Raw genomic sequence first — 12,920 nt, 5'->3', positions numbered from 1 at the left:
TGGGCCGGTAAAGAGTTTCATTTGGCTATAAACTTGCAGGTGGTGGCCGTCAAGATTGGTGTTCCAACTCCCTTGTGTTATCTTATTGTAGTTGTATGACTTGCTGAGTGGAAGCCGAGGCTGCTGCTTCAGGTATCTTGGGTTGATTGGTAGTAGAGCAATGCCCCCACTGGTTAAACTAGGCCCAGAAATGAGTGCAGTTTGCAGACTTGCTGAGACATGGAGAGAAAATAGAGCATATTTCTTGAAACTGATCTTTCTATGATAATTGGCAGAGGAGAAAATATTGAATGGCTGAGATCCTAGGGAACAAATCAAGCAATACATGGCAAAACATGAAAATGTTCTTTATGAGAGATGCATCCAAACATGGAGTCAAGAATGTACCTTTTTACATGAATTATCCTGTCAGTTAGCTGACTGCTCTTGCTGACCTCCATTGTCACTGCTGAGTACAAAACTAGCATGATTAAGAGAGAAGAATTTAAGGGAAGAGCTCCACTGAATCTTAAGTGAAGGTGCAAGCATGTAATCATGCAGTAGCCACTCCATGCTCTTCTGCTTTAAAATTCACAAAAGCAATGGAGTAATGTCGAGAATTTCGTAAATGCATATCCGAATTAGGCTCTGTTTGGGGGAGCTTTTGGAGGGCCAAAAAGTATTTTCTGTCCCTTCAAAAGTACTTTTAGATAAAAAATGGTGTTTGATAAAATTTTCGGAAAGCTGTTTCAGCTTTTGAGGGAAGCTGAAAACAGCTTATGGGGAGAAGCTTTAATTTGGAGCTTTCCAAAAATGCTGTTTTCAGCTTTTTCGGGAAGCTGTTTTTTGGACCAAAATACCTCCATTTAAATCTCACTTTTTTCCCTCAAAACCCTCATCTCACCTCTTCCTCTCTCACCCATCCCCTCCCTCTCCCTCTCTATCTTCTTCTTCCTCTCAATGTCATTGCCTCTATTCCTTTTTCCTCTTCTTTTTTTTTCTTTTTTTTTTGTTTTGGGAGCTCGTGGCTGCCACGGTGGCAGCCACCATGTCGGCCACCACCCATGGTCGGCGACCCCTCTATATTTCAATGAAATAAAATAATAAATAAATAAATAACTAAATAAAATAAATAAAAAAATAATGAGTAAGTAGCAAATAATCTGATCTAAATAAATAAATAAATAAAAATATTAGTAATTATTTAACCAATTTTATCACCTAGCTAGAAAATTTGTTTGAGAGAAATGATCATTAAAAGGATGAAAAATTAATTTACACTAATAATTATAATATTTTACATATTTATTATTGTATTATATTATAAATATAATATTATATTACATTATATCATAATACATTGATATGTTATGTTAAATAATTTAATATTATATTAAATTATTATTCTATAATACATAATATTATGGTACTATATTATAATAATATTATATTACATTACATTAATATTATACTATATCATATATTTATGTATTAATACATATTATATTTTATTATGCTCTGTTGTATAATACTGGCAATGTTCTTTATGGTCATTTTGTCATACAAAAGTACTTTCTCAGTTTGTTTACCAAACACATGTTAAAGTGTCGCAGCACTTTAAAAATATAGTTACCAAACAACAAACAGCTTTTTATAAACGCTCTGCTTCAGACAGCTCTACTTCCAACAGCTCTACTTCCAAAAGCTCTACTACTAACAGCTCTCCCAAACAGAGCCTTAGCCTCCAGCAAGGAGGAAACAACCTTGTGCAAACAATTAGATGCTCAAACTATACCAGCTAGAGCACCTCCAGAACACCTTTTTCTGTGGAGGGCAATTAGCCCCGTGTTCATTCTACTTCCAGAACTATCTTCATGAACGCGTATACAAAGTAACTAATGGCTGCAGAGGGCAAAACCTGAAAATGAAAAGAGGAGATTTAACGAGATAATTCCTAGAAACTATCAACTAACAATTTATCCAAAGATAGAGAACACAAATGACTCTGTTCTCAGATGACTGGTTTAAATACCTGTAACAAGCTGGGAATCAGGCCAGCATAGAGAGCAGGGATTCCCCCTTGCTCGACTATTTTCACAGACGTAGCAAAAGCATTGAGTTTTGTTGCTTGAACCTGCATTTGTAGTTGTCGCCTGACCACTTCAAAAGGATAAGTGGCAGCCTGAGCACAAGCACCGGCAATGGCCCCATACAGTAAGGTCCTCATAGGACCCACCTCTAGTTGATCCAAGGCATTCACATCTTTACCTTGCTGTTGCTTCATTAGAGATATCCTCCTCTTTCCTTCAGGTGAATGAAGATAAGCTGACTTCAATATATCATAAACACCATAGAAAACTGCACCAGAAGGGGCCATGCTAATAAGAGCAGGTACTAATCCCTTGTAAAGAGAAAAGAACCCTTCAGTTTGCACCATGTGACGGAAAACACAAATAACACCGCCTAAAGCTTCCCCTCCAGGTGCTAACATCTTTGTACGGATCTGAAATTTAAAGCTTGTATGCAAAGAGACATCTTTAAAGAAGGAAAAAAAGGGGAAACTGCAGAAAGAACATGCTTCTTCTTAAACAAATGAAAATAATAGTGTTTCTCAGAAGAGACCAGTGAATTTCAGATATGCTGCTTCCTGAGAGTATTCCTGATATTATTTAGCTAATGCTATCTCACAACAAAAACAACCGGGGCAATTTTTCACAAAATAACCTGGTTACTTGTCATCTAACATTTGGGAACAAAGTGCTACAGTTAATCCCTAATCTCAGACAAAGTAAATACAGAATATATAATGGAAATAAGAATTGCAGGCCCCAAAAGTGATGAAATGCAACCAAATGACGCATACCGTGTCCATTGGCAGACATAGTATTGTAGCAGTGATGCCAGCTGCAGCACCTGCAAGGAACCTTTCAAAATTTGTTGTTTCTTCATTTCCAGACATTTTGAGAAGTTGTTTCCCATATGTATCATATGCATAGAAATTTACTGCCTTAAATGGAGCAGTACGAAGAATGTTGACAAAATTGCCCTTCCAGAAGCCTTTCAAACCTTGTGTGGTTCCAATTTTATGGATAAGCGCAAATAAATTCATCTGTTCGCCACGAACTATATACTCCAACTTTAGTCTCTCAAGAGGAGCAACAAAGGTTCTGATACATCATGACATCATGTTCAGGAAAGATAATATAATGGTGACATCAATAAAAAAGATGACTAGTTTTTAAAATCATTAACACATATGACAGTAAAGAAATTCTTTCAAGTATTCAGTTCCAGAACTAAAGGAATGGTACATTATTTAACAACTTTGTCAAAAGCTCGATCACAATGCAAAATTTACTCATGCAACATAAAACTAGGTAATATGTTATGATCTAAAAAATATCTATGAAAGAAATATGCAACCTATGAAGCTGATTCACCATATACCCAACTAAACATTTAAGGCCCCATTTGGCATTGCTTTTGAAGGGCCAAAAAGCGCTTCTTGGACAGCCAAAAACTCTTTTGGATGATTTTAAGATGTTTGGTAAAAAATTTAAAATAGTTTTTTAGCTCCTCCAAAAACTAAAAAAAGGTCTACTAGGAAAAAGCTCAAATTTAGAGCTTTTAGGCAAAAGCTCTACTTGAGACGCATCGGAAAGCACTTTCTTTTTTGGATGGCAAAAGCTCACCTAAGAAATCTACATTTGACTCCCAGCAATGGATTTTTTTTAAAATAAATTTAAAATATTTTTATTGCTATAAATATTTAAGTTGGTATATTTTCTACTATGATCATGCAATTAAGGACCTTGAATTTATTTATTATATTATTAAGATTAAAATATAAAAATAATTTATAAATTAACAATACTTTACAATATAGTTTTGACAATAGAATATAATGATAATATAATTATATTATATTATATTATATTGTATTGTATTGTACCATAATAATATGATATTATTATCGTTATTACAATTCTAACATAATAATTATATGATAATGATATTATATTATAATATTATTATAATATTTTACTAAATAACAATATCATATTATTATGTTATAATTATATTATATTAATAGAATAATATTATAGAGATATTGCTATATTTTATAATAAATATAGAAATTATCTTTATTACTTTATCTAGATTAAAATATCAAGATAAATAATTAATAAATTAAGAATCATTAGTAGCAATTTTTGCTAGTACAAATAGTCAGATAATTGAAAATACTATATATTATCCTTTATTGTCATTTTCTAACACTAACAGTACCTTCTCAATTTGGTTACTAAATAGATGTTAAAGTTTAACAACACTTCAGAACTGTAGTAACTAAACACTTAAACAGTAAACAGCCTTTTATTAAAACCCCTATCAACAAAAACTCTATTACTCAAAGCTCTACAAACAAAGGCTCTACTAATGCCAAATAGGGCCCAACAATTAGTTCATGAAAATTGCAAGCTTTCTAACCAAAGGAATTTTGTTGAAACAATTGAGAAAATCATATGCAAAGAGTATTTTGAACAATTGGTATCAGAAAATATCATGAAGCTGTTTAACTAAACAGAATCTAAACAGTACAAAACACAGGATGCTTATTAATTTCCTATATGGCTCTGGAAACTTCACTCATTTTGCTATACAAGACCTCAATGCATATGGTACAAATACTGAGACATGATGACCATAAATTAATATTGTAGTTCTGCCCATCATTTTGCTCGCTGATAGCACATGCACACTCATTTTCTCTCTATATATATAACAAACAGATCACCAAGGATCTAACTCCAAGTAATGTGGTTTCCATTACATCCAGTAAAATATTCAATAGATTGGGGAGATGAGTTCTTAAACTTCAATACATGCTAAACATCTATAAAAATCATCACAATCAAGGTCTTAAAATATAGTTTTAGTTACAATTCCCTAAGTAAAGTTTCGGTTTTGGCTGTTTCAGCAGTTTCCCTCCAAATTTAGAGATATTGCTATATTTTATAATAAATATAGAAAGTATTTTTATTACATTATCTAAATTAAAATATCAAGATAAATAATTAATAAATTAAGAAACTTTAGTAACAATTTTTGATAGTACAAATAGTTAGATAATTGAAAGTACTATATAGTATCTTTTATTATCATTTTTTGATACTAATAGTACCTTCTCAATTTGGTTACTAAGTAGATATTAAAGTTCAACAATACTTCAGAATTGTAGTTACTAAACAGTAAACAGCCTTTTATTAAAAGCTCTATAAGCAAAAACCCTATTACTCGAAGCTCTACAAACAAAGGATCTACTACCTATAGTAATGCCAAATAGGGCTCAACAATTAGTTCGTGAAAATTGCAAGCTTTCTAACCAAAGGAATTTTGTTGAAACAATTGACGGAATCATATGCAAAGTTTTGAACAATTGGCATCAAAAAATATCATGAAGCTATTTAACTAAACAGACTCTAAAGAACACAAAACACAGGATGCATAATAATTTCCTATATGGCTCTAGAAACTTCACTAACAAGACCTCAATGCATATGGTACAAATACTGAGACATGATGACCATAAATTAATACTGTAGTTCTGCCCATCATTTTGCTCGCTGATAGCACATGCAGACATTCATTTTCTCTCTAATTATAACAACCAGATCACCAAGGATCTAACTCCAAAACTAATATGGTTTCCATTACATCCAGTAAAAATATTCAATAGATTGGGGAGATGAGTTCTTAAACTTCAATAGATGCTAAACATCTATAAAAATCATCACAACTTAAAATATAGTATTAGTTACAATTCCCTCAGTAAAGTTTCGGTTTTGGCTGTTTCAGCAGTTTCCCTCCAAATTTCAGAATTTCAGCCAAAAAATCAGAATAAAATCTGAAAATAGAAAAACAAGAAAAAAGATCCGAGCAATTTATTTCTCATCATTTATTTCTACTATAAGTAATCTTAGGAAATCTTTTTTAAAAAATAGAGAGGTTGCATTTCTTTACCCCTAGAAATCTTGATTTTTATTTTCAATGTTGACTCATCAATCTAGTAGAATTTTGGTAAATAATTCTTCTTCTTTCTCCTCCTCTTCATCTTCGTCTTCCTTTCTAAGGACTAGGATGGGCGAAAATCAAGCGAAATTGGGGTGAAGGTGGGATCAAACCTAGCTCATTGGCATCTGATACCTAGTGACTTTACCAACTCAATCAATTGGCACCCTCTTTTGCAAGTCATTTTCATGTGCACTACTTCTTACAAAAATAACAAAATGTTCTTTTCTTTTCCTTGGACAAGTATTAAGATATATTTGTTCTCCAAATGCTTCACATAACTCCAGTGAAACAGCAACCCATGATTTAAACAATTCCTTCTAACAAGCCAAGAATTCATCTTACTAGACCAAATGTATTGCTCATGTGTACACTGGTAAAACTCACTAAGTCATAGCATTTTTACCATAAAGAGTGTGTAGTAACAAAGTACTCATATGAAGCACCAACGACAACATAATAAAAGCTTTATCTGAAAACTTCAACCTTTAGCTGATGCCATTAAGAAGTGTCAAAATGATCATATACTTATTGATTTAAAGACAATTTCAATTAGTCAGAACTTAATTGTGCATGGACCTTAAGTTTGTATAAACTCTAAAGATTCATCAATTAATTCTCTCAAAGGATGCCACTTAAAATTTCTCTCCCTGAGATATAGAAGTCGCTCATCGCTATTTGATTATTCTTTCTTAATCCACATTGGACAAAGAGACTCCCCTCCTTGCTGTTAGTTTATCATCATAAGAAAGCTCAACTTGATTACAGTTAATAAAGTATGATTTAGCAAGGGCCAAGGTAATCTCTGCATGAAATTTCTTGACACAAATTTGGTACTCCAAGCCCTTACTTCCATATTGAACTATCTGACAACAAAACTGTGGGAGTGGTTTTATAATTTTAGTACGTTTTGGAAGGACGACAACTCCATCCCATACCAACCCAATCCTCCCATTACTCAAAAGAACCATTCCTCAGTCAAACTATTGTTACAAAACCTAGCACCTACAAGAAAAGGTTGAATGCTCAAAAAGATACAAAATTTCATTAGGTTAATCCTACAAGACTGGCTAAAGACAGACTCCTGATCATAAGGATGACAGGAATTGTCTGGATATGATATGAAATGTTAATGTTGCCAATAACAGCAGCTACTGAGACATCGCAGCTATCAACAGCACAAAACGTAATTTTTTTACTATCGAATACAAAGGCACAGCAAACTAAAAATTTGCTCTACATCAACTTCACTAAATCATTCACGGAACATAATATTCAGCGTCCAATAATAGCAACAACAGGAAAAGCAGGGAACAAAACAACCAACAGCTACCTCCTTACCTCGAAACCATTGCAGCCCCAGCCCCCGCCCACAGATGCTTGATGGTGTTCATGGCACCAGCTCCTGCGCCCTGAGCTCTAAACTTGTTCTTCTTCACCGACAAGAACCAAACACCATCGGCCCTCCCCCACCGGAATAGCCCCAGAACGAAATGCTTCGGGCGAGAAGCAACCAATCTAACAGCCGAGGCCGCCGGATTCGCGACCGAGATCGAGGAGACGAGGGAGTTGGGGACGGAGGAATCGAGGAAGAGCCCTCCCGCCACGATGAGCGCGGGGTCCTCGGCGGGGAAGGGAATCCGGGAGGGGAGGACGTCGCGGAACCAGACCTCCAGCCCCGGCATTGCGGAGACGAGATCGACGAGAGAAAAAGGCTAATATCGAGAAAACGAGGGAGCGAATTGGCTTCGGAGGAGACGGTTTACAGGTTTAGGGTTCGGGGGGAGCGCCGGCCGGCACGGGATGGGCGGAGAGGAATTTGGGGAAGAAGGGAGTGCGGGGATATATTCTTATTTCTTTTTTAATAAAAATATATTCTTATTTCTTTTTTAATAAAAATATATTCTTATCTCTTTATTTCTCTATCGGGAATCTGTCCCGTTCATAGTGGCGAGGATTCGGCATAGCTTCCATCGATCTCCCAACTTGTGTGCGTGCTTCTTTTAGGCTTTCGGCGTCGGAGACATGCAACCGCTCTGCCGGTGGTCTCTAACGTGCGCGGGGACGCGGCGGAATGCCGGCCGTGGATGGCTGGGCACGTTTAGTACACGTGCGGGGTAACTACACGTGCCGCATGGCCTGCTATGAGGAAGTTTTATTTCTGATTAGCAGAATTTTTTATATTTATGAAAGAGCACCCATCTGCTCAACTAGCTTTCTAATAGTTTATCTCATTATTTTTAACCAAATCTTTATCTCCTTTGAAAACTCTGTTGTGCTAGAATTATGTAGATTATTAATTAAGTTATTTTAACTGATCTCGTTTCCATCTATACACTAGCTCACCAAATTTATTTGAGTTGTTGATAATTTTTTTAAAAAAAATTGATTATGTATTGTCACATCTATTATGTATATCTAAAATGAAACCACAACTAGTTTAGAGTTATTCATTCACCATATAAATACTAGTATTAGGGATGCCAATATTAATATGCTTCACCATGTAATCTGCACATATGACTATGCTGGTGCAGCCAATCACGACCACTAAATTTTATAACGATGCACCAAAATGCGCTTGATGAACAAGGTTTATAGAAACTAGCGGACATTATTGCCTACATACAGAGCCACATGGTGCACACGGCGTAGATAATAATTTCTCAAAGTCAAAAAAAAAAAAAAAAGAGCAGAGGCACCTCTTTCCCCATCACAGCCATTCACCGATACTAACTTCACCTACAGTTTTGACCTTAGCAAGTTAAAAAAAACACGACCAAGTCCACAACCATGCAAACTCTTTCATGCTATTGCCAGATCCTCTCCAGATGAAGGATTCTAGGGAGGGAGCACTCTACTCGTCTCTCGCCTTTAACATGAGATCTGGATCAATGAAGCTTGAGCTGATGCTTACCGACCGTGTTTGACATGAGAAGAATATGAGCCCCATTACTATATGTATTACAACTGCACCGTGATCTACTCATTCATTAGAATGGGTTTCTAAATCAGATATTGTTCAAAGTATGGTTCATCGTACCGACCTACACCATACCGATTCGGTATCGATATCGATATCTGATATGGATGGCGTATCAATACTCAGTACGTCGAAAAAATTTTGTATCATACTGTACTGACTTAATGCTAGTGTGGTACCAGTACAAGATCCGGTACCGAAATGGCGAATCTAATTCAAAAGCTTGCAAGGATTTGGGTGGAAGAATGCAAGAAAACATTCTTGAACTTACTTTTGGAGAGAGAGAAAAAAAAAAAGTCTCTCACTGTTTTCTCAGACACCAATGCCCCTAAGTGCCAGAAATTATGACTTCTTTGCACTTACAAACACTTTTGTCACGACTTAATAAGCAAAAGGCAATTCCTTGAATTCCATAGGAGCCAAGCAGTTTTAGAAAAATCAGTTGCCATGGAATTAAAAAAAAAAGGCATTGCTTGTTAACCCCGTCTTAGAAACTTCCTACATAGCAATGTGTTCAATATTTGTCTGATGTGTACATCACAAAAAAATCCAGACATCTACACAGATTGCTGAGAATTCCATTCGTCAGGCATATACCCAGAGATTGAATGAATCGATCCTTCAAATGAAACAAGAAGCAACTGGTATAATGGCTCAAAAACTCCAGGCAACTCAAGTTACTCCAACACCATTTTCTCTGCCAAAGCCAACAATTCCCTTGGAAATCCTCTCAGAAAGATTGGAGGCAACAGAATATCTATCATTGTCATAGCATGCATTTAGGAATGCAGCATAAGTTATGCGGTCAACATTGCAATGTTCATCCAGCAGTTTGCTGAAAAACAGACATGCTGCATCAACCTTCGCTTCGGAACTGAGCTTTCTAATTAGGATATTGGCTGTCTGGACCCACTGCTTCTTTTCTAGCCTCTCCAACACGGACATAGCAGCATCAGTTTTGTCTCTCTTACAGTACTCATATGCTAATGTAATGCGACTGACCTCGCATGGAACCAGACCTTTATCTAACATGGCCTCATAAAGTGCTCGTGCCTCCTCTAGTCTACATTCTTTGCAAAGCCCACTTATCAAAGCAGCATATGCAACTGAATCAGCTACACATCCATTCTGGATCATCTTCTCAAAGACTCTCAAAGCAGAGCTTGCTTTTCCAACCCTGCAATAACCACTTATCATTGACGTATAAGTTTGCTTCGTTGGAACCAACTCCAACCCAAGACATCGCTCAAAGAGCCTCTCACTCTCATCCATCCTCTTTTGCTTGCAGAATGCAGAGATCAAGGTGGTATATGTATGAATATCCGGTTGGCAACCGGCTCCAACCATCCGATCAAACAATTTTAGAGAACGAGCAGTCTGGCCTCGCTTGCAGTGCTCGCTTATAAGAATAGTGTAAGTGAATTTATCCAGCTGCAAACCCTGATTCAATCCTTCTTGAAGCATCCTGTAAGCCTCTCCAACCCTTCCTTTCTTGCAGAGCCCATCAATGACTGCATTGTATGTACAAACATTTGGAAGATAACCCTGTCTCTTCATTTGGTCCATCAGCTCATAAGCTCGATCCAAATTTCCCTCTTTAGCATGCCCATCGATCAGAGTAGTGTACGTGTTAGTGTTTGGTGCCAGCCCCTGTTCAGACATCCTCGCCAACAACATCTCAGCTCGATTAAGCTTGTTTTCTTTACAATACCCTGCAATCATTGCAGTGTAAGTTCGCACATTTGGTTTGTATGAGTCGCTCCGAACAAGCTTCAGAAACAGCCGGAACGCTCGCTCAGTCCACCCAATCTTGCACAGCCCATCGATCAATGAAGTGTGGGTATAAACATTTGGCTTCAGCCCCTTCCCAACCATCTCCTCCAACACTTGAAATGCTTGCTTCACGCTTCCCTTCTTGCACAACCCATTTATCAAAGCGGTGTAATTGATGACGTTTGGAGCCAGGCCCATCTCTGACATCTTCTCAAAGAGAGCGAAAACCCAGCCAAAGCGACCCTTGCGGCAAAACGCTTCCACAATCGAAGTGCAGGTTGCATTATCTACACGGAAACCTTTCTCATCCATCGCCCTCAACAGCTTCTCGACATCGGCAACACGGCCCTCTCGACAGTAGGCGGCAATCATTGTCTTGAAACTGCAAGTATTCGGAAAGACGCCATTTACCGGCATTTCCACGAACAATTGGTAAGCATATGCTATCGAGCCAGACTCAACAGCAATTCTAAGCGCCAAATTTAAGGTGTGGACGCTGAGGGGCAGCCCCAGGCTCCGCATGTCGAACAACATCTCCACAGCTTCCTTCAGCTTCCCGATCTCGGAAAAGCTCGTAATCATGCATCTCATGACCTCTTGGGCCTTCTCCAAATTCCCCCTCCCGACCAACGAGCTCGCCACCGTGATGTAGAACCGCATGAATTGCCTGAATTCCGGGCGGACGATAGCCCAGTGGAAGAAGCTTAGCGCCACCATCGAGCCTTCTCGCTCTGCGAGGAGGGCGGCGGCGGCCACCGCTTGTTCTGCGGTCACATCAAGTCGGAAAGACCGAAGCTTTTTGTCGCCGTCGTCGAAGCATTGAGAGACCAGACGGCAGATTCCGTCGATGGTGACGGATTGGGATCCGATTCCGCCATGGCTTGGCTTGGTGAGTTCGAGAGGTGGGATTTGGAGAAGCGGGGAGGGTTGGGGGTTTGGGAGTGGGAAAGTGTGAGCTTGGGAGAACGGGCGGGGGATTGGATTGGGGAAGGAGATGAGGGGGAGGGAACGAAGGGAGGGAATGCGGCGGAAGAAGGGCATGCCGTTCGAGAGAGAGAGAGAGAGAGAGGGATGGAGGGACGGAGAGAGTGCTCAGATGGCCGGACAATGGAGGGGAAAGCAGGCAATGCTAAGGAAGGAGAAAATTTTGTAGGTAAACTTTTCACTTGGCCCTTTGTCTGGCTCTGAATTTATGATAAGTCCCTACACTCTCAATCCTTCCATGTCCTCACCCCCCTTGCGCATTTATGTTTGTTTTCAGTTTTTAGATTTATATGGTTATGTCTCTCTTCGCGCATAACCACTTACCAGACAATACGTCGCGTGCAACGAATCTGGGGAGGAGAGACATAACCTCTTCAGTAGAGTTTCATACACCTTACAATTTTTTTAATTATAAAATATATATTTATTTTTAAAATGATCCAAAATTAAAGATAATATATAAAATATTTAATCAATAAAGTCTAAAATGATAGTAAGTTCAATGGCACTAGTGTAGATATTAGTCATACCCCAAGGATGGGCCGAGCATCTCAGTTAACGACACCCCGGGCACTGCTATCGCCATGATGGCCCAAATATGCTTGCTTCATTAAAGATGGATCTGGAATCTGCAGCTGTTCTTGCTTCTAGTAGGATAGTGTTACGGGGGAACTTAGCCACCATGCCCCACGTGACCGGCACGCGCGCCCAGGAAGACTACGGCAGCCCCTTGATTCAGCAATCCGACCCCGAGTCGGACATCTTCGGCTCCGCAGTCCGACCCCGAGTCGGCTGCCCCTTGATCCAGCAATCCGACCCCGAGTCGGACATCTTCGGCTCCGCAGCCCGACCCCGAGTCGGCTGCCCCTTGATCCAGCAATCCGACCCCGAGTCGGACATCTTCGTCTCCGCAGCCCGACCCCGAGTCGGACATCTCTCGACAACGACAGGCTATTCCCCAGAGGCACGCCGCAGCCTCCTGCTCCACTACTCCCTGCAACGGTTGTATCTGGCGCTGCTCCACGATCCCCTGTAACAGCCGTACAAAGCGGAGCTCCACTACGCCCTGTCATGGCCGTACCCAGCGCTGCCCCACGACGCCCTGTAACGGCCATGTCAGTGGCAGCTC

At 38.9% G+C, this 12,920-nt stretch overlaps 2 protein-coding genes across 10 annotated transcripts; both read right to left on the bottom strand.

Moving 5' to 3' along the window:
• Window positions 1-101: 101 nt before the first annotated feature.
• LOC103701760 (putative mitochondrial adenine nucleotide transporter BTL3) lies at window positions 102-7,995 on the bottom strand. 9 transcript variants are annotated; one of them, XR_015972141.2, is made up of 6 exons: window positions 7,393-7,995; window positions 2,843-3,146; window positions 2,012-2,482; window positions 1,798-1,897; window positions 389-445; window positions 102-186 (listed from the first exon to the last, which is right to left on the bottom strand). XR_015972141.2 is itself a non-coding variant. In XM_088708912.2 (4 exons), the coding sequence occupies exons 1-4, from the start codon at window positions 7,734-7,736 to the stop codon at window positions 1,829-1,831; spliced, it is 1,188 nt and encodes a 395-aa protein (XP_088565038.1). In that variant the 5' UTR covers window positions 7,737-7,994; the 3' UTR covers window positions 938-1,828. The 9 variants fall into 9 exon arrangements, 1 of the variants encoding a protein (XP_088565038.1); XR_015972140.2 differs by having other exon boundaries at window positions 105-186; window positions 389-448; XR_015972138.2 differs by having other exon boundaries at window positions 107-186; window positions 389-448; window positions 1,775-1,897.
• A 1,492-nt stretch (window positions 7,996-9,487) lies between these two features.
• LOC103701885 (Pentatricopeptide repeat (PPR-like) superfamily protein) lies at window positions 9,488-12,433 on the bottom strand. Its single transcript, XM_008784104.6, has one exon. The coding sequence runs from the start codon at window positions 11,846-11,848 to the stop codon at window positions 9,707-9,709; it is 2,142 nt and encodes a 713-aa protein (XP_008782326.3). The 5' UTR covers window positions 11,849-12,433; the 3' UTR covers window positions 9,488-9,706.
• Window positions 12,434-12,920: the final 487 nt, after the last annotated feature.

This window comes from Phoenix dactylifera, chromosome 12 (genome assembly GCF_051530095.1).
Source record: "Phoenix dactylifera cultivar Ajwa chromosome 12, Ajwa_hap1_PhDact_Kaust_v1.1, whole genome shotgun sequence".
Lineage (NCBI taxonomy): Eukaryota > Viridiplantae > Streptophyta > Magnoliopsida > Arecales > Arecaceae > Phoenix > Phoenix dactylifera.
The sequence above is the reverse complement of the archived record's forward strand: the minus strand, read 5'-3'. Positions and strand labels throughout refer to the sequence as shown.

Bases quoted from the DNA above. Each gene is read 5' to 3' on its own strand.
- LOC103701760 (XM_088708912.2), bottom strand. From the start codon at position 7,736: ATGCCGGGGCTGGAGGTCTGGTTCCGCGACGTCCTCCCCTCCCGGATT. The intron at 3,147-7,392 runs GTAAGGAGGTAG...ATGATGTATCAG, and splicing joins GGGGCTGCAATGGTTTCGAG to AACCTTTGTTGCTCCTCTTG. The intron at 2,483-2,842 runs GTATGCGTCATT...TTTAAATTTCAG, and splicing joins TATGTCTGCCAATGGACACG to ATCCGTACAAAGATGTTAGC.
- LOC103701885 (XM_008784104.6), bottom strand. From the start codon at position 11,848: ATGCCCTTCTTCCGCCGCATTCCCTCCCTTCGTTCCCTCCCCCTCATC.